This window comes from Abramis brama, assembly GCF_963993115.1.
Source record: "Abramis brama genome assembly, chromosome: 16".
In the NCBI taxonomy this organism is placed as follows: Eukaryota; Metazoa; Chordata; class Actinopteri; order Cypriniformes; family Leuciscidae; genus Abramis; species Abramis brama.
Window position 1 is genome coordinate 33,579,086 of NC_139978.1, and position 22,747 is coordinate 33,601,832.

General features: G+C 38.0%; 1 protein-coding gene across 2 annotated transcripts in view; it reads left to right on the forward strand.

Moving 5' to 3' along the window:
- Positions 1-1,019: 1,019 nt before the first annotated feature.
- Positions 1,020-22,747, forward strand: part of LOC311065713 (leucine-rich repeat transmembrane neuronal protein 4) — a 114,797-nt gene continuing 93,069 nt past the window's right edge. Inside the window, exons 1-2 of one of the 2 annotated variants that reach the window (XM_084086407.1) lie at positions 1,020-1,641; positions 12,438-14,028. In XM_084086407.1, the coding sequence (XP_083942533.1) occupies positions 1,638-1,641; positions 12,438-13,984 (1,551 nt within the window). In that variant the 5' untranslated portion in view covers positions 1,020-1,637 and the 3' untranslated portion in view covers positions 13,985-14,028. The remainder of the gene's footprint in view (positions 1,642-12,437; positions 14,029-22,747) is intronic. The other variant, XM_084086406.1, reaches the window with a different exon arrangement.

Genomic DNA, 22,747 nt, shown 5'->3' on the forward strand with positions numbered 1-22,747 from the left:
CTTGCACTTAGATTATTTGCTTCTAGTGTTTTATATCAAATGATTTTCAGATATGTTACAGACGGGCAGTGGTTTTGGAAACAGACCTCTTGCCCTCTTTTGCAAGCTGATGTCACAATGGATAAAGGTCTCAGTGTTGCTTGGCAATAGTTTTTGTCCTTCCAGATGGATGCACCCTTGTTCATGCTCTACAGTGACCACAAAAAAATAAAAATAAAAATGGACACGTAAATCACGCTTAAAAATGTATGACTGTAATTTGCAGTGGGTAATGAAATATCAAAGCAAGTTGCATCTGCATAATAATTTGATTTCATGTTGACATTAATCACCTTTAACTATGGACATGATCCATACTTGTCTTTATTCTGAACGTTATATCTCATTTGAAATCTAACAAACTTGTTTTGGGGAACTTTTTAACTTTTTTTTGTTATCTAATGAATTTTTATTTATTTTTATTCTAGCCAAAATATAGTGTTCAAATATTATTTCAGAATTGTTTTATGAGGGGGTAAATCAGTTATAGCCTACATTATATACAACAATAAATCTTAAGTATGCAATGGAATGTGTAAGCCACACTGTAACCAAGCTAGTCTATATATATATATATATATATATATATATATATATATATATATATATATATATATTATTTTCCAAGTGTAGCCTACTAATTGGGTTATGTAATCTAATATTAATTACTATATTTAAAAGAAGCATTACGGAATAAATGCTATAAATGCTATATATTAGACCTTATATTTATGCTTCTAAGACATAACTGAATCATGTGTAGCCCTACAAATGCAATTACTGCATGTTTATATGTTATGTCGTCATTTCAAAGACTCGCTCAAGAATACTTAGCCTTATTTATTTTATTTTTTTACGGGAAATGCTCTGAATGGGCGACGCATATCTCCTTTTGCCACCAGAAGAGGGCAATCCGATGCATAGCACTTGCAAAAGAAGATGACTGCACCAGTGCTGAGTGCAATCACACTCACACACTCCTCTTAAAAACCTGCTTCTGTTTTTGACAGATGTTCGGAGAAAGCATGGCGAACTGAATGTGGCTTACAGCACCATCTCTGAGCTCCCGTAATATCAGCAGATATCAGGAATACATCACTCATCCTGCGCACAGCTTTTTCTTTTTTCTTTTTTTTACAGGACATAAGAAAGATGTTTGCATTCCTCGCTAGGTTTTCATCCTAGCTGCGCACCTACAGAACATCCGATGGTGCGCTTTTGCGCAAATCTCTCCAAACTTTCTAATCAAGTGGAGGATATTGTAATGTGAAGGATATAGCTGATACGCATACATACGCTCTGGAAATGTTCTTTTTGGACGTTGTCATATAAGTAAACCTCAATGTTTGTCCCTTACGCTAGGAAGAGCTCTTAGGATTTCTCCGTTGTTCACTTGGACATGTTGCGCAGCGGCGCAACTGCGGGATTGAAATAACGCTGCTGTTGCTGGAGTTTTCCGAACCTCGCCAACATCTCGGGCACCGCAGCTTTGGGCAGGTGCTTCTTTCTGAGTGTGTTTGAAGACGGTGCCATGCGGAGTCTGGGATCGCACATCGAAGGGCTGTAAAACCTGCAAAAAACGCGACATTTACGCAGAGATGGGTATGTTTCCGTTGATTTGCATGGCTCTAAATAAATCCATACATTTAGAAAGGTTGGTTTTCTGTGATCTGTTGGCTTTTTGGATACAGTTGGTAGTACTGTGACGATATGAGGTGTATATAAAAAAAACCCTGCGGTTCACACCATAAGATCGTTTCTTAAAATAGCTTTGCTGTGGGTTTAAAAGAGTGTGCATGTGTTTAAGGCAAATGAATGAAGCATATTTGAGTGTGTCCTTGATAGCACGCAACTTTCATCATGCAAACCTGTGAATACATCATATTGACCAGCATTTATTGCAGCATATTACATTTTGCGCGGGTGTTGTGCTTGTATATGATCAACAGGCTTTTCTCTATCAGATGTTTTGTTGCCCTGACTGGATTCTCTGAAGCTCATAGATATATTCTCATGGATAACTCGCATCTGTTGGAGAGAATCGGTGCTGCCTCATATGTGTCCTTGTGCATCAGACTGAGTAAATGCAGATCTCATTTTAGGAATATAGCACTTAATAATTCACTATATGGGCTACAAATAACTACATTTATTTAGTCAAATCTGCAGTTATGCATAAAGAATGCTGTCAGATATTGCATCCTTCAGGAGAAAGAGAGAAGAAGAAAAAAAACTCTAGACTTTGATTGATGCTTCAGAGCAAAAGATGCTGTCATAGTGGAAAGCTGTGATTTACTGTTTGATTTTATGCAGTCATTCATGTACCTTGGAGTGAATATGCCTTATTGTAGTCTCTTAACTGTTGCTTGTTTTGCTGGCCCCTTCTTTCTTTTGAAATTTCAGGAAAGAAAGAATATCCATTAGATGCCTTTAAAATCATTCTGTAATTATTGAGAGCACAGATGGTTGTCCCCATCATAAACAATCATAATCAGATCATAAATAATACCCCGCCCCCTTCCTTATCCAGTCATCGCCCTGCATGGAAGAGTCATTCATTCAAGTATGGCTTGATGAAATGAAACGATGCTAAAAGCAAAAAAGGAAGTGTGTAAGAGTGAATAGGCTGAACAAATGTGATGCTCGTATTCAGAATATGAGTATTGTCATCATAATGGCTTGATGTCGTGGTGTCTTTATGGCTGTTTACTGTGCAGATGATGTAGGTGGATGTTCACTTCTGCGCCTCACAGGTGTGCTGTTCGCTCAACTCGGTCAGCTCAGCCTTATTCTGCTGACATTTATTACACTGACTGCTAAGAGTAAAGCTTGATAAAAAATAAATAAAACACATTTAGCAGAAATGTTTGGATGAGCCTCACAATGAAAAGACTAGTTCTTATTGTAACCTATACAGTGCATCATATTAACATGACACTGTTTTCTGTTAAGGGATGAATACATATTTCGTTTTGCGAGTGGCGCAGCATGTGTTCACCTCTTCCACTCTCTCCCTGAATTCAGGGCTCGGGACACTCCAAACATGGGTCTTAAAGCAATATACTCCCAGATTATTATAATATGTCACCCTGAAAAAGACAAACGATAAGAAGAGAGAAATGTTGCGTAAAGAAAATCAAGCATATTTTTAAGGCTATTAAAATTTATTGCATCATAACAATTTAGCACCCCAACCCAATTCTCATTATAATGCGTAAAAAATAAATAAGTAAAATATATTCTCATTGCTGTAATACAGTATTGAAAATCATCTTTTTTTTTTTTTACCATCAGCATAATTTTAGTTTAATCCAACAACTATAATTGTTGCAAATGTATATGTCTAAATAAGATATACTTTTTGTTACAGTAATGCGATTTTTTTTTTAATACAGTAAGCTACTGACTGTGCTTAATGGTCATAAAAGTCAAGTCAAATTAAGTCACCTTTATTTATTTGGCGCTTTATACAATATAATTGTTTCAAAGCAGCTTTACAGTGATAACAGGAAAACGATTCAATGATGCAAACCGAGTTCATTTCGGCTGTACAGCAGATCTAATAGAAAGTCAGTTCAGTGTTGATTCAGTTCCATTGTAAAGATAATCAATTATTAAATTAGTTAATTTAATCCATAAAGCAGTTCTGCAGAATACAGTGATGTCATTATCCAGCTCAGTTCAGTTCTCATAATATTGATAAAAGTGTAAATGAAAAAAGTATTTAATGACAACATTATTTCATTATTTCATTATATATATATATATATATATATATATATATATATATATATATATATATATATATATATATATATATATATATACAGTGAGGAAAATAAGTATTTGAACACCCTGCTATTTTGCAAGTTCTCCCACTTAGAAATCATGGAGGGGTCTGAAATTGTCATCGTAGGTGCATGTCCACTGTGAGAGACATAATCTAAAAAAAAAATCCAGAAATCACAATGTATGATTTTTTAACTATTTATTTGTATGATACAGCTGCAAATAAGTATTTGAACACCTGAGAAAATCAATGTTAATATTTGGTACAGTAGCCTTTGTTTGCAATTACAGAGGTCAAACGTTTCCTGTAGTTTTTCACCAGGTTTGCACACACTGCAGGAGGGATTTTGGCCCACTCCTCCACACAGATCTTCTCTAGATCAGTCAGGTTTCTGGGCTGTCGCTGAGAAACACGGAGTTTGAGCTCCCTCCAAATATTCTCTATTGGGTTTAGGTCTGGAGACTGGCTAGGCCACACCAGAACCTTGATATGCTTCTTACAGAGCCACTCCTTGGTTATCCTGGCTGTGTGCTTCGGGTCATTGTCATGTTGGAAGACCCAGCCTCGACCCATCTTCAATGCTCTAACTGAGGGAAGGAGGTTGTTCCCCAAAATCTCGCAATACATGGCCCCGGTCATCCTCTCCTTAATACAGTGCAGTCGCCCTGTCCCATGTGCAGAAAAACACCCCCAAAGCATGATGCTACCACCCTCATGCTTCACAGTAGGGATGGTGTTCTTGGGATGGTACTCATCATTCTTCTTCCTGCAAACACGTTTAGTGGAATTATGACCAAAAAGTTCTATTTTGGTCTCATCTGACCACATGACTTTCTCCCATGACTCCTCTGGATCATCCAAATGGTCATTGGCAAACTTAAGACGGGCCTTGACATGTGCTGGTTTAAGCAGGGGAACCTTCCGTGCCATGCATGATTTCAAACCATGACGTCTTAGTGTATTACCAACAGTAACCTTGGAAACGGTGGTCCCAGCTCTTTTCAGGTCATTGACCAGCTCCTCCCGTGTAGTTCTGGGCTGATTTCTCACCTTTCTTAGGATCATTGAGACCCCACGAGGTGAGATCTTGCATGGAGCCCCAGTCAGAGGGAGATTGACAGTCATGTTTAGCTTCTTCCATTTTCTAATGATTGCTCCAACAGTGGACCTTTTTTCACCAAGCTGCTTGGCAATTTCCCCGTAGCCCTTTCCAGCCTTGTGGAGGTGTACAATTTTGTCTCTAGTGTCTTTGGACAGCTCTTTGGTCTTGGCCATGTTAGTAGTTGGATTCTTACTGATTGTATGGGGTGGACAGGTGTCTTTATGCAGCTAACGACCTCAAACAGGTGCATCTAATTTAGGATAATAAATGGAGTGGAGGTGGACATTTTAAAGGCAGACTAACAGGTCTTTGAGGGTCAGAATTCTAGCTGATAGACAGGTGTTCAAATACTTATTTGCAGCTGTATCATACAAATAAATAGATAAAAAATCATACATTGTGATTTCTGGATTTTTTTCTCTCACAGTGTCTCTCACAGTGGACATGCACCTACGATGACAATTTCAGACCCCTCCATGATTTCCAAGTGGGAGAACTTGCAAAATAGCAGGGTGTTCAAATATTATATATATATATATATATATATATATATATATATATATATATATATATATATATATATATATATATATATTAATAAAGAATAATTATCATTTAATAAATAATTATTAAATAATTCAATAATTAATCTAATATTTTTGTATCCATAATTTAATTCCAAATGTTTTTAAATTATATTCTAGATTTTCATTTTCTTTAGATTTTTGATAGTGTGAGATTTAATGTTTGTAAATGTGTTTAAAGCAGTATCTGCACTGTGACTGCAGTGTTGAAGGCAAATGAATGCCATAATATTTAGCAGAATTTAACTGTCATGTCAGTAACATGTTATGTTGCAGTATCTGTCACTCTGTTATGATACCATTGTCCCACGCTGGCACACTTAAACAAGCTGTAAAGAAATATTATAATAGCACAGCATGAAGAACAACTACTTACTGTCACATTCCTGTTAAGTACCTCAGTGCAATATTACAGCGCTACATAAAGGATAAGACCCAAAGCTAATTCCTCAATCCCCCTCCTCTCGTTCTCTCTACCTGTCTCGCGTTACCGTCCACAGCACACTGAAAGACATCTGGACACATCAAGTGTCCCTTATTAAATGCCTAAGAGCTTTCCCAGGTAATAGAGTGGAGAGGGTGTCAGAATAGATAACTGGGGAGAGAGAGACAGAAACATGTCAGCGAATGAGAAATGGATGCAGGAAGTAGCCGTATCTGTGTCTTGGTCTTGATTGCCAAAAAATTTGAAGACAGTTTCTCGGTTATGACCTGTGCTGTCAGGGGAAATTAAAATGTGGGTAATGGAAATATCATTAAGTTTGAAAGGAGGAATAATAGCAAAAACAATCTTTAGATGTGAAATCTCTTTTGTGACTGTTGCACGTGGGCTCCTATTTGAATGTGATGGGATTACTTCAGAGCTGTTCAATTTTGTGTCAGATTATCTTTGTGTGAGATTAGCACTGCTGTTTTGGGATTGGCTGTTTTTTTCCTGCTCGCACAGAAACAAATCACAGATGGGATTAGAGCTGAAAAGTTGGCCACCGTTACAGTGGTATTTTCTGCAGGGCTCTGTTGATGCTGTATGTACTTTAAGTTATGGTTGTAGTTTATTGTATGCAGTGAAAGTAATTGCATGAGAGAGTACATAATCTTGACATAACAGATCAAACCCATAGCTTAGGATAATGCGATACGAGAAAATAAGATCACTGTTGTATCTCACTTATTTCTCTTAGGCAGCAATGACATGAATTGGAAAGCAAATGAAGATTTTTGATGAAGTCTTATGAAGTTTCTCCTGAGATGAAGACCTATCATCTGTTTCCTGTAGAGTTTCAAACGAGATCTCAATGAAAGTCTACCATCAGAACCAAACTGTCTGAGCTGTGACACATTTTATAGCAAGCTTTTTTCTTTTCTTTTTTTTCAGTGGTTTCTCTTAAATTTGTTTAGACACAAATGAGTTATCAAATGAATGTGGATAGTAGTTCAGATCATTTGACCTTGGGAGATTTGACATTTGATTGCAGACGTATTTTATTTACATATACACTGAATTAGAAAAGGAATGTGAGATTACTGAGGTTTTTTTCCTTGCCGCATAGGAAAAACAATTGAGATATTAAAGGGATCTCATTTAGATTTTTCTTTCCCATGGGTATCTAGCATCCAGCCTGTGAGATTGCTTTCAGCACAGAAAAGGCTTTGCAGAAACTGCGGTTTTGAGACCTGGATTTGTGGACGCGTTTTAATGTTGGTGGCGTGATGAATGAGTTTTAAGATCAAGGGCTGGTTTACACGCACTGTTTGACTGCATTTTGGCTGCCGTTCCTTTATCGTGATGAATTGGATGCAGGAAGTTGGGGGAGGCCAAGATGCACTTATGCTATCATGCATATATGCAGCGAAAGACAAATTAAGTGGAGGTTTTCAGGTTTGGTCTTTTTGTACGTAAAGTATGACTCATGAGGGTGACTCCAGCCGTTACGCTGTGAGAGTTAATTAAAACTTTTACAATTTGCATGCAAACCCTATTGGCTTGTACAGTTGCTCCTTGTGTCCTTGCGTACCTTTGCATAACTTCATTTGATCTTGCCCAAGGTGTTCTGTGTAACTGGTAATATTGCAGAGACTAAATTGATTTACCTGTCCCTCTTTTTCTAATTAGGCTGTTCTTGCCCTCCCAAGTGACACGTGGAATTTTAAGGGCTAGAATGCTTTACAAAAAGTGTGTTCCGGGTTGTCTATTGGATTTTTCACATGTTAAAACCCGCCTACGAACATCGAACATCCTAGCAACCACATAGCAACATGGCAAAAATACTCTATGAACTGTGGTAGATTTTTCCCTAAAGCTAACTACGTCTTTATACTATATTTATACTCTAGCGCATCTACAGTCGACGTCGGCCGAGTCTAACCCTATACCCTAGCACGTCTACACATCGACGTCGGCTGGGTGCTAATCCTATACTCTAGCTAGCTTGCTGCGCGGCAAAAATCGACAGACAGACTTCAGCAAATGTCCTTCAAATGCTTTAATCACTAGTTGGTTTATGTCATAATGTCTTTTCCAGAGAATCCAGCAACAGTTTTAACTGAGTTTGTGAGGCATGCTCGCACTTCTGCCATTGAATTTTTCTGCAGTAGGGCTGTGCAGAAGGGCTGGACTGATACCTTTTGAAAGCAGATTCAAAGTGTTAGTTGAAGAAATATGAAGAATTGCTGAAACCAGTGAATAATCAAAAACAATAATCAAGTTAAATAATAACTAAATTTGAAACAGTCTCTGTAGTGATTATTGAAAATGCAGCACTTGGCCCACAAGGAAGGGGATGAAAGTCTTTCTGTGTGGATTGTCATTCAGTTGACTTGTTGGGCTGATACGTTTGATTGTCAGTCTGTGATGCCACTCTCCTCGGTCTGGCATTTGATCCATCCTGCCACAAAATTGCATAAATGCAAGTCAAAATTGTCCTTAGGAAAAGTCTCAAGTGAAAATTGTCACCTTTGCACTGTCTCAGTCGTCCCATGCTGATCCCTCTTAGAAGTGTCAACTTCCTCTTTCAGGAGGGTGGCTGCAGGCCCCACTTCCTCTTTTATTTTTCTGCAGTCATCCCACTTGTCAAGGCAGCTGTCTGAAATCTTGAACACTCAGAGAACCGCAACACAAATTAAATAGCTTAATAACTAAAAGTCTCATTTGGTTATCAACACAGCAGTTCTTCGTTTTATTAAAAAGCTTAGTCCTTCATTGCAGGGAAAAAGCAAGCATTCTTCATTGCAAAATACAGGAAAAAGCAAGAAAACTCTAATTAGAATACAGTGTATAATGTAAACAAAAATAAATCTTTGTCTTTTTTCTTTTACAAGAAAGCAAAATAAAATGACTGTAAGATGTCTGTTATGTGCCTATGCAAATCACAATTTATATTTAAATTGGTCACACAATCTCATTCTCATACAATTATCTTAGTTAAACATAAACCAAAACCTTAGAATCTCTGCAATGGATCAGTTTTTTCACACTGTCTCCCACAAGGGATAATGGGATACAAATTCTAGACGCCTTCAGATAGAAAGTATAATATTTAAACACGTGCAGTTAATATTGTACTGTTACGTAAGTTATTCATCACTTTAAGAGCACCTATTGCTCCGTTTTATATATCTCATATACATAAATAAATCAAAGTCTGACTCATAAAAGTTTCTTCATGACTCAAAATTTCCTAATTATCACAGAGTGCTTCACAGATGCATTTTCCTATTATTATGATTTATAATTTAAACAATTTCTGCATTTTTAAAAATTGATTTCAAAATGTATAAATCTCAGGATAACAATATTGATCTATTGATCTTGTTTCAACTCTTTCTCATTTCTCTCTAAATCTTTCTTTATATTCAATCAAAATTAAAGTTTTATTCAAACAAAAAGCAAGTTTCTTTACTAAAGCATCTCTGGGTATTTTCCCTCCCAAATCTGGTTGCTATTTGCAGGACATTGACAGTTATGGAAGTTTTATTGACAGCTTTCTGGGCGCACTCTCAAACACAACAAAAAAAATACCAATTTGGTTGAATTTAACCATAATCATTGCCCTTAATAGCCAAGGTATAAACATATTTTTTAAATCCTTAAATCTTTTAAATGTGTGGAATGGTCCCTCTGTCAAACAGGGTTCTGCAGTCTGACAGAATGAAGACAACATGGTTCCTCGTCCCCGTCCACCCGCCAGAGGGAGATTCCAGGGACTCCTGGAATTGGCTCGCCAAATTGTGGTAGATTTTTCCCCTATGCACCTGACTTAGGTTGAACCTGGTGACCTTGACACCTGAAAATATTATACTCAGTTGAGTTACCTCTGAACGTGCGAGTTGACGCCTAAGGCTGCAATCTAACCCCGCCTAAGAGTCTCACAAAGAGTCGAATGACGTCTCGCCCCCTATCAAACACTATCACTTGGGAATAAGGTCTCTAGTGTTCTTAACGTGATCCACACTATCACTTGGTAGTAAGGTCTCTAGTGTTTTGCTATATTTAGCTTGCTTCCCTAACTAACTTGCTGCAGCAATAATCAACAAACAAACTGACTTCAGCAAATGTCCTTTAAATGCTTCAATCACGGCCGGGGGATCTCAGAGCAGTTCTCCAGAGGATCTCCCAAGAAGAAGCAAGGCCGGAGGATCTCAGACAAATTCCATTGAGAATCCCACCAGCGATCACAAATACAACAGGTTTATTGAATAGGAGAATGGCAAAAATTACATGAAACATTTCTTAATTTCCCCACGATTTTATTGGTTCTTCATAGACAAGCCCTCTTTTTCAAGTTTAGACATCCCATTTCCCATATTTGTTATTTTTATACTCACACAACCAAAGTCCACACGAGTAAATTCACTGGGAAATAGGCCTTAAGTTATGTAACCATAAACCTCGGCTACTTTGCACTATTACACATTTACTTCAGACTAGTCACAAGAAGATTAGGGACTGTGTTTTTCTCTGATTATTTCAAATGAATTCAATGGCAATTTGCAATGCCACACAGAACTGATTGTTCTGTAGATAACAGGTTGTTCAGTCGGCCTACGCTCAGTCTTCAAGACTATTAGATTAGCCTTTTTCATTCAATTGACCTACACAAAATGTTTCGATTAGATCTGGATCTGGAGGCTGGTAAACAGTGGTCAGGCTGGATGATTCAAATGCATTGCTGCTCACCATTGTACATTTATACAATTACTTTTATATTTACTCAATAGTTGTAATATGATTAAAGATTCAGATGGTACAGCTTTGTGCTGGCCACTCAAGATAAACCAATAATTTCCTGTTTTTGCTCCAAGAACAGCAGAGAAGATGCTGTTATCACCTTTGGCACACCCTTAGCTTGAAAAAAGCTTCATTTCTGCCTAAATTGAGAATCTGATAAAGCATAAAGAGACACTGAGCCAGTCAAGGAGGGAATGGAAATTTTCACTGTCCTTTATTGATCAACAAAGATGTTTTCATTTATTTTAAATATTTTACATCCTGTATTTTTTTCTTAAAATAGCAATTTTGTCTCTCTTATTATTTGCAATATGAAACCCATATTTCTTCTTGGGAATACAAAAGAAGAATTACTTTGCTGGTCACTGTTTTCCATGCAATTACATTGAATAGGGACTGAAGCTTTCAAGCTTCAAAAAGAACCAAAAGCACTATAAACGCATCACAAAAGTAGTCTGACTTATGAACTATATTCATATGATAGCTTTGTGTGATGAAAGGACCTAGATTTACATCATTATTCACTAATTATCTTTTTCTCCAGTGAGCTGTTAACCTCTGCGACCGGCTCATTGAGTCAGTTATTTGAGTTTGAGAACCACATCGGTCCAATTTGTGAACAAATCGTTTGAATCACAAACTATTCAGACCATTCATTTTGAAACTGGATTAACCGATTCATTTGACTCAAAATAATGATTCACTCAATCTCTACTTCTCTAAATAAATTTAATATGAAATGGTTTTGGAAGTACTGTAATGTAATGGCAACTGAAGTACTTTTTTTTAAGAAAGAAGATTTTGGTACAGCATGATAAAGCACAATTGATCAGTTAGTATTTTCCAGCAACGGATTTTTGATTGTATCCTTGTTTCAATTAGAGAACAAGACAATCACAAGGACATACAGGCATCACTCAGCTCTCTCTCTCTCTCTCTCTCTCTCTCTCTCTCTCTCTCTCTCTCTCTCTCTCTCTCTCTCTCTCTCTCTCTCTCTCTCTCTCTCTCTTCTGTACTATTGGGATACTCAAGTCTTTATTTTTATCTGTAGCTTACCTTAATTGACACAGTAGTCTTCTTATCAGAAAATGTTCCATGTCTTTTGCATGTAAGTGTTGATTTCATACTGTGAACAATGAACATAGAGAACAGTATTCTTTTAACTCAACAGTCCGGTTTCTCTACCACAGAGAGTGTTTATTGAAGCCAATGTGTAATTATGGTTTTTGAAGAAAGCTTAAGGGGAATGTTTTACTGTACTAAAGTTACTCTTGCCTATTAAGCTTTTTTTCAGTTGCTTCAAGGTAAAGGTGTATATTTGCTTTCATTTTTAATTAAAGTACATAAACTAAGCATGGAAAATCAATTGACACTGGCATCTTTTAAGAATGCCAGAAGAACAATTTGCATAATAATCACATTTAATGTAAAATGAAAAGAAGTTAAATAAAAATTCTGACTTGAAGCAAGACAAGTAAGTTCATACTTTCCTCCTCCGTACAAAATTTGATTCAGTAGACATTGGCAATGTAATTTGATAACCTACTTTTTGCAAACTGTGTAGCGGGACTAATTAAGTATTTACTAATCCTTGTAAGCAAGTTATCAGTTTTTGACTAAACGCAAAATGACAGACTAGGATCAGAATTGACTGAATCATGGCTTATCCCTTCTTTCTCTCTGTATTTAATGCAGGATCCCTGGTGAGATCCCGCTGGCTGATGATCCCCCTGCTCGTGCAGGCCTGGCTATTGGCTTCCCAAGGCAGAGTCCGAGAGAAACCATGTCCCCGAAGCTGCCGCTGCGATGGCAAAATAGTGTATTGCGAGTCAAATGCCTTCCGTGATGTGCCAAAGAATGTTTCTGTGGGATGCCAGGGCCTCTCTCTGCGGTACAACAGCTTGGTGAACCTCAGGGCTGGTCAGTTTGCCAGCCTCAGCCAGTTGGTCTGGCTGTACCTAGACCACAACTACATCAATGCAGTGGACAAACAAGCCTTTCAAGGTGTTCGAAGACTAAAGGAGTTGATTCTCAGCTCCAACAAGATCACACATTTGGAAAACAACACGTTCCATTCGATCCCCAATTTACGCAATCTGGACCTCTCTTACAATAAACTCCAAGTCCTGCAGCCGAATCAGTTCCAAGGCTTGCGCAAACTTTTGAGTCTCCACGTCAGATCGAATTCCCTAAAGACGGTTCCCATGCGAGTGTTTCAGGATTGTCGAAACCTAGAGTTCCTTGATTTGGGTTACAATCGATTGCGAAGTCTCACCCGTAATGCATTTGCAGGACTTCTCAAGCTGACTGAGTTACACTTGGAGCACAACCAATTCTCAAAGATCAACTTTTCTCATTTCCCAAGGCTGAACAACCTCCGTGCTTTGTATCTGCAGTGGAATCGGATAAAGTCAATAACCCAGGGAATTACATGGACATGGACCTCTTTGCAAAAGCTGGACCTCTCTGGGAATGACCTGCAAGTGTTGGATTCAAGCATCTTCCAGTGTCTCCCTAACTTGCAGACTCTTAATCTGGACTCCAATAAGCTAAGCAATGTGTCTCAAGAGGCCATATCAGCTTGGATCTCTCTTACTACCATCAGTCTTGCAGGAAACATTTGGGAATGCAGCCCCAGCTTATGCCCCCTTGTAGCCTGGCTAAGAAACTTCAAGGGGAACAAGGAGACCACAATGATTTGTGCTGGACCAAAGGAGGTTCAGGGTGAGAAAGTCATCGAGGCTGTTGACACACATGGTATCTGTAAGACAACCCCCACCACTTACCTACCGATCTCCTCCACTGTAAGCTCCCCATCCAAACCTGGACGTTTCCCCCTGCCCACTATGTTCAGGGTGAATGAGAAAATAACTCGCAAAAACCCTGTTGCGCCTTCCCCGACAGCTGCTTCCCCACCCATCCCTGAGCAGGACTTTGAGCATGTTTCCTTCCACAAGATAATAGCCGGCAGCGTTGCCCTCTTCTTATCCGTGGCCATGATCTTGCTAGTGATCTATGTCTCCTGGAAGCGTTATCCCAGCAGCATGAAGCAACTGCAGCAGCATTCCATGGTGAGAAAACGCCGGAAAAAGGCACGGGAGACAGAGCGCACCCTCAGCTCCCCACTTCAGGAATATTATGTGGACTACAAACCCACAAACTCTGAGACCATGGACGTACTGGTCAATGGGACAGGACCCTGTACCTACACCATCTCCGGCTCCCGAGAATGTGAGGTATGATCCGTCGCCCTCCTAAAACCCATTACCACTACGGGGAAGAAGAGGTAAATGTCCAGTCGATGTGAGGCAAAAAAATGTGTTGTCTCCCCCCTTTTTCCGCTGCTAGCTGTTCCCCTCTAATGGGTAGGAAACATGGGTCAGTGCATGGCAACTTGAGTCCTGTGTTCTCAGGCTGTAATCAAAGATTTATTTACCTCTTTTTACCTCAGGTATACTAAGATAAAACATCCTCAAGCCAAAAACACCTTGTTATATATCAAACAGCAGCACTGGTTTGGGAAATTTTTACTCTCTACTGGCTTAAAGCAAAACATTGAGTGCTGTTTTTAAAATACACCACTGATTGGCTACAAAAAATCATGTAGTTTCAAAGTTTCAAGTCTCTGTGCATTGCTCCTTTCCTATCCTCTGTGTGTTTTTACATTATTATCAACATACAACACCCCAGGCAAATGGCTGCTGAGTCAAATGAATTGTGGTGGCCTGCTTTTTTAAAGAAAAGAGACCGAAAAAAGACATTGATGAAATGTGATAGCTAATATATTTGTCTGGTTCCTAGATACATTTTTGCCTCATTTTGGATTCAGTGGTTTTGGTAGCAGTGATCAGATTATTGAAGGGTTGGAGAGATTTTCCTTAATCATGCACTTTGTCAGACAAATCAGCAGTTCAGGACATAATTAAATGTACACATCGCTAATCCTTACGTAATCTGCCACATGGCTACTCGTGGCTGCTAGACATTTGTCTTGCAATTGCATCCCATAATTTATGCAGTCTCATACATTCTCCCCAAGAAATATAAGGCACAGGTCCAGACATGGGGAAAATAAACGTAAAGCCTTTTGCCATGAAATAGCTAATCAGGGGAGTCAAGGTACAGAAACAATACATATTACATTTCTATTCTAGCCATAGAACAGCAAAAGCAAAGGCAATCTTCATGGTAGGTCTAATTGTGCATGGCTTTCAGCAAAGGTCATCTTGAGTATCATCTCCATCACATTTCCAGAAATGTTAGAACAAGGTTGAGATCCATTGGGTGCCTAACTTGTGGGACAGACATCATTTTGTCTTGGATTGTTGATTCAGCAGATTGTAGGTAAATTCGTATGGCAGTTAAATTCCCATTGTAAGTAATGAACAAGCCCAAGGGATGTATTTCAACAGCTCTAAAATGTGATATTCGGTTTCCTTTTAGTTTTGCAAAGGAAGCAATAACAAGGAGTTTGTCCTGTGAAACAAGGTCAGATGAAATAATTGTTGACGTGAATTAATGAAATTCACAAATGGATGGAATTTACAAGTGTTTGACTAAGAGGCTAAGCGATTTGTTTGGTAGTGCTATGGTGATTGTCTTTGCTTTTGCACCAATAACATTTCATATTTAATTTTAGTGGTTTAATCTGAAATGTAAATTGTTGTAAGGTGCTGTGCTTTTCCACTTGTGTATTGTTGCTGTGTTGATTCATTTGCTTTATGGTCTTTTTGTTGTTAGTTTTCATCATGTCCTTTGCCCCCTTTGTTGCTCCTGTTGATGTGTTTTTCAGCCTTTTGACAATTGTGATTGAATTTTTTTGTCCGTAAACGAAAACTGCAGAACTAAACCCTGCATTTTAAAAAGTCACCCATACCACTATGTGTAACAGTGATATTCGGTGATTTGTGTGAATGACCTTTTGTGAAGCATGTGTTTTCCCTATTGCTAAGAACCCAAAAGGGAAAGCATATAATTTAATGTACAGTATTATGTATTCTACTTAACGCTAGGATACAGATAATTATGGTTTTCAGAGATGTACAGCCCTGGAAGAACATACCAGGTCCATAGATGCAAGTAGAGTTGTAGACACAGCAGAAAACACGTGAAATGCACTATTAATTTATTTTTATCTTTTGCAATATAGGCTTTTATGAAGCTCCAAAGTGAATCACCATTGTTTGAAATAAGATGTCCTATACACAGTGACAGACACACAAACATTTCCTTTTGAGTAAATCTGACTGAATCCTGATGATTTTAGCTACAGTTTGAGATTCATTAATATTGGGATGTAAATTCCTTATTCTGGAATTTTTGGTCACATCCTTGTGCAATGGGAATATATAATCAATATCAATGTTTATAGTCTGTCTAACTCTATGGGCCATATTTTTCCAATCTAAGTGTATGGTCTAAAGCGCACGGCGCAAGTGCACTTAGGGCGAGTCCGAATCCACTTCTGCTAGTTTAACGGTGGGAAAAATGGTAAGCGCCCGGAACATGGTCTAAAAGGGTTGCCTCTATTCTACATGACGAAATTTGATAGTGGAAAGACTGAACGCTTCTCCAGAAAGGGAGCGGATCTGCTCGTGCGCGAGGTTAAAGCGCGCAAGCGGACCATCTACGAGACAAGCTGGATTCCACAATATCTTTATGTACACAATAATAATCTTTTACATTTTAATCCTTTCATTTTTAATATTTGCCGTGTTTGTAATAAGCAGAGTGTACGCGCGTTGTGGACCCGCCTATAGGCGCACAAACACACCTTGTTTTCAGACCAGCACACCCATGGAAGAACAGATGGGCGCAAATGCATTTGCTATTTAAGCAACGTGGTGCAGGACGTGAAAATGATAACTGTGTCAGGCTGAAACTAGTAAAAAAAACACTTGCATTGCGCCTGGCACTGCATTGCACCGGGTGTATGATAGGGCCCTATATCTCTCTCTTTAATCGTGCAGTTGCTCTCCTTCTTGAGTTAGATGAGTCCCTGGCAGCTTTTTGTTGACAAGGCAGAACCACAGGAAGTCCAGGCAGTTGGCCATTACTGAAGCCCCTTGTTGTGAGCAGTCAGGCTGCCCATATTTACAGCAAGAAGGACGGTGATTCTATCTTGGAAAATTGGAAGTGTCAAAGAGCGATATCAGAGACATAAAGCTATGGATGTCAGAAAGCAATTTTTATCGAACGGTGATAACCTGTGACCTACTGTGACCATGGTCAGAGGCATCGCTCACACACACAGATACACAGAAGAGAAGAGGTATAGAAAAAGACTGAATGTGAACTTTGTGCTGACATTACTGTGTGATTGACGACTGGACTCTCTTCTACACTCACAGCGATAGATCTGTTTGAATGGGTAGAGAATAACAGATGAAGGACGCAGGGTCTTGTTCCATTTGGAAATGAAGGCTTTGCACAATCAATATTTGGAAATATGATTTTTCATGTCTTTTATAAATTGATGGTGTATATTTCAGTTGTAGTTTAGCACAAATGAGGAGCTTGAAAGCCCCATGTCACTATATGCAGAAAAAGTAATCTACATTCTGCCTGACATCTCCTTCTATGTTCCATGGAAGACAGAAAAAAAGTCTAACAGAATTAATACAACATGAGAGCGAGTAAATGATTTTTTTTTACTCATTCACCATAATTTTTACTGGTGCGGTTTCTTTGCAGAATTGCTGTGAATCCCTTTGACACTTCTGGTAATGATGTAAGTTTCAAATGTAACTAACTAGGAGCAGCTCACTTCAAGTCCACTATGATATTTTTTTGGCCAGATCAAAAATGTGAGGATGAAAAAAAAAAAAATAGTTTGATCTTACAACTTCCTATCTGTCATTGCAGATGTATTAATGAGCAATTCGTTATTTGTAACGGCACTGTGAAATCCCTGCCTAATCATTGTGACCACGTTTTGGCGTTTCTCCAGAAGCAGAGATACTGTAAAAAGCCAGTGGGCTTTGGCAGCATTGTTTCAGCGTATTAAAATGAACAACAGCTTCCCTGAAACTACAAATGTCCTCTTTAGCAGAACAGGGCCCTCCCAGAGCTCTCTGTTGGGTCAGCTCCTTTTGCTCCAAATGGCGAAGCCTTCGTCCTTGAGTTCTGGACGGCTTCCCGGTGTTTTCTGGCCCAAGCAGCAATGCTTCACCTTTTCCACGGCAACTGTCCCGGGCAACCCGACCTTACTTGATGGGCTGAGTTGGTTAGTTTATACAAACACAGTGCTGGGAATTAAAGATTCGTGGGCGTGTTTGTATCGGTGAGGTTGTGCATATCCTTTTCAAGGACTTTTGCTATGAATATTCAGTCTGAATGTGACTCTAGAGTGATTCAGGCAACATATTGTTCCAAGACCTACTTACTGAGCTTTCTACTTTTCGGGCATCATAGGCATGTTCCTGATGAGAAGGACATCTATATTCTTTTCTTTTTTAATCTTATTATCATCATTGCTTAAAATATTTTTTTTTCTGCTTAATATTTTCGTGAAAACAGTAATACTTTTGTTTTCAGAACTTGTTGAGAAAGAATTTGAGATATAAATCTTGAAAACAAAAGTATCGATGTTCCCACTAAAATGTTAAGCACAAAATACTGTTTGGTAATAATAGGAACCATTATTAATAATTGAGTAATGCCATCTAAAAATCTATTTTACTAGTGTGTTTGATTAGCAACATATTAATTCTAAACTCTATTGGAATGAATAATGAGTTGACTATCCTGTGCATTTCATGTGAACAATTTCATTGTAGTACAATGTTTCAAATCAGACATTTATCAGGTTCCAGTTTAGTTCGACATCTGCCCGAGGCGGCAGCAGACAGCAGGACAGCTCACGAGGTTTTGGAGCAGAGCTGGTGTGTATTTATAATAAAAGTGAAACTCTCAGGAAAGAGATGGCATTTGAATGCATAAAGATTATGTTCGCTCATTTGGCATCTGGAATGCTGTGCTAAATGAACATATGTCAGCTACGAACAGTCCTTTATGAACAAGAAGTGAGAGTGATACTGCTGCAGTAGAAAAGTTAGAAGGAAGCATCTAAACAGATGTCTAAAATTTCACAAACTTAAAATGTACAAAACTAGGCCGCAAGGTAACAAAATAAAACCTGGAGGCAATGCAGCTTGGGTTGTTAGCGTCAACTTGCCAGGGAAGGATGCTAAAGGCTTTCCCGTGGATTGGAAAAACATTGTCATGGAAAGCAGAATCATTTAGGAATGACATTAACTGTAACAACAATGCAAGGTACAAGTCATAATGTTCTCAGGCTGAATGTGTCTTCACTGGTGTTACTGCTAGTCAAGTCGTTGTAATGTAGGGAGGGACTTCATTTTATCTGCTGGGAATTGATTAGATTGTGATTGTGAAAAGTAGGTTGTGATATTACATCTTCATGTTATTCTCTTCCCGTGTAGCCTTGGTTACATCGAGGAATTCTAATACAACTGGAGGGAGCTTTCCCATTCAGCTTTCCCACACTTTATTATTTTTAGAATAGCATATCCACCTTATTCCTACGCCCCATAACGTTATTCTCATGATGTCTGAAAATAAATCATGAAGGAAAATTGACAGATCAGCTTTATTTATAGGGCAACCTTATGATTAGAAATGATTCGTTTCAGCGTTTTTGAATGGAAGTTCCCCAAACCGGAAGTGCCACCCATAATTCAAAACGCAGTAAGGTCGTCAGGAATAAGGTGGATACTGATGAATTGTGTACGATAAGACCAGGAACATTTATTATTAAATTAAAGTTTGGTCTTTAACAACTCTTGACTATGGAACAGCTTTAGTGTTTCACTTAGCCTACTTTTCTTCTTTTCTCTTTCCTTAGTTTTATAAATTAAGGAAACAGAGCATTTTATAGCACTGACTTGTCAGGTCAGATAAAATAAAAGTCACTGATGGGTGTTTAAAGCCTAAGCTTTAGCGGTGACTCTCAGGCAAAGTCAGACCTCTTGTGAATTAATGAATTGATAATGAAATTCAATTATACAGTTCCATTCAGGCAAGCATTCAAGACAAAAGGTATCTTTCAGATGGTTGTCGCAAGTCTTGACCCTAGATGACTGCAACGCTGCTGATACTGTCAGAAAGATGGTTGAACTAGGATGAAAGCACTTGTGATATTGATTCTAGGCGAGACCATAAGAGATTTCATCATTCATTTGATTCTGGTAGATAGGTCATACTTCATAAAACTCTGCAGATGTGCCTAATGAAATGAAACCCTTCTGTTCTCTTTTCATTTGTTTTCCTTTTTACTACATAAGTGATATAAAACATAATTATCTCCTCTGAATCTCATAATCCGAAAATTATTCAAATACAATCTAGAAAATACAGTGTTCTTTGGACACTTTTGTCACTCGAAAAACTTTGCATTAGACAACAAACTCACAGGATAATTTTTCTTCACTTTTCTTCAAACCTTTTGCTCAATTACATGTTTGTTTGTTTTTTGTGGTGATTTTTAGTAGGATGAAATCAGTTCTCCTCAAGTTCAACATTAAATGATGTTAACTCATTTTACTTCCATTTCTGAGTGGAAGAGAATATTCGGGGGGGAAAAAATTGGCAGGATTTAATAATTCATCGGGAATTGATTGGATTGTAAAAAGGCTCAATATAATGTGGTGGAAAAAATCCTTTCAGAGGTGGAATAAGGCATTAAATTATGATGAAAACAAAAACACATTTCATTGGAATAACATGCACTGATGAACTGTTCACAATAAGACAAGAAATTGGTATTAGGAAAGTAAATGAAGACCATTTAGTTTTTTTGTTGACTACATGGTTGTGATGTCATAAATAGATGATTTCTGAATTGCTTCTGCAGTACAGTATCATTAAATGGCCTAAAAGAGAGAGCTGTGAATGTGACTATTTAATTTAGTAGGCCTACACATCTAGTAGATAAACTAGTTTATTTCAAAATAGCAAGAGAATACTTGCTTTCCATTAAATGACCCCCTTTAAAGACCCCTGTTAACGCACAAGGGATGTGAAAAGAAAGTAAATACACCCCCCTCCCATCTCCGTCTCTTCTCTCCCGCGGCCTCCCTGTTATTGGCAGTGTTTTTGGAGTGTGATAAACAGTGCGAGACACACAAACACACCGTGGCAGACAGTGTGGTGGAGATGCACCCTTGTCTGTCTGTGCTTCCACTGCCTGGCAGAGAGGCACGCAGCTGTGAGAAGGCCATCGCCTTCATTGTTACAGCTGAGTGTAAAAGCTTTGTTTTGGCTGGCCACACGGCTCAGGTGCCTGTATTGAGTGTGGGATTGAGTCCAGACCCACAGCTGCATGCGTTAAGGAAACTCAATAGCACCTCTTCTGGAACTGATTAGGGTTTTAGCACAGTTTGATGGAAACTAGTCAGGTATATTCTGATTAGAGAACAACTATTCAGCACTAATCTCCTAACTACGCTTCAAGTGCAACATAGAAAATGTCAATTGAACCACGCTTTTGCATTTGGGAAGGTCAAGGCCCAAAGATCTGTTCTCTTTAGTGCTTCATTTGTAAATTACCCAATTCCTGGACGAGAAATCCAGTGTTGTGCAAGATTCAGTCACAATTGGCACAATTTCTTAACATTAGTTGTATTTGATGTCATGACCTAACTATGCACAATTTATTATACATTTTTTAAATGTAGGTTTATGTTACTTTAAAAATATGCTATTGCTCATTGATATTTCATGTCGTAATAAACTAATGTTATTTTATACATTCTAAAGTTTAGGGTCAGTAAGATTAATACTTTTATTCAGCAAAAGTGACAGTAAAGACATTTATAGTGTTAGTATTTAATTAGTATTTATTCTAATTCAAATAAATGTTGTTGTGTTTTTTTACTTTCTATTCATCAAAGAATCCTGAAAAAAATATCACACTTTCCACAAAGTTATGAGGCAGCACAACTGTTTTCAACATTAATGATGTTCAACATTAAATCAAATCAGCATATTAGAATGATTTCTGAAGGATCATGTGACACTGAAGACTGGAGTAATGATGCTGAAAATTCAGCTTTGATCACAGGAATAAATTACCTATTACATTTTTATTAGCTATTTTGAACTGTAATAATATTTCACAATATTGCTGTTTTTACTCTATTTTTGATCAAATAAATACATAGCCTTGGTGAACATAAGTTTTTTTGTTTGTTTTTTACAAACATTACAAAATCTTCCCAACCCCAAACTTGTGAATGGTTGTGTATGTAGAAAGTAACATTAAATGAGATAAAGAGTTCTTGTTAGCTGTTTCATTTTCTAAATGTAATGTATAGAACCGTACTGTGACAAACTGAAACATATTTCAATTAATGTTACATCATATAACCAGAGCTACAAATGGTCAAATTAAACCTTTCTTAATAGATTGATATTTAAGTCATTAATCACAGACAGATTCACCTTTGCTGCAGCTCTCAAATCAAATATGGTCTAGTATTGGTTTTGACGTCCTGATGTTAGGTTACAAGACACATGGAGAACATGTACACAATAACATGGAGAACATGTTATTTGTCAACCTGAACTATTATTATACTCTATTTTTCATAATGTACAGATTATAGCAAACATTTCTTTCAAAGATATATGGGGTGCTGGATCTGGCTTGTTCTGGTTCAAATGAAGTCCTGAATCTCTTCACACAAGACATCTTTCTTGGACTCAAATGCTCTCACATGTCATTTCCCCTCTTCTATCAGCACTGCATTCGGTTCTCTGCCGAGGTTCACTGGGTTGATTGACAGGAAGGTGATTTCATTTTAATTTAGGGCCCAAACCCCCAGTTGATCCAGTTCTGACCAAAGCCAGTCAACCGTTAACCGCCCCTCGCAAGTCTTGACATGTATTTTCTCTGGCCATGCTGTGTCTGTTAGATTGAATCCATCAGATAGTTTTAAAAGAGAATGTGTGTGATAAAGAGACAACTTGATGACAATATTATT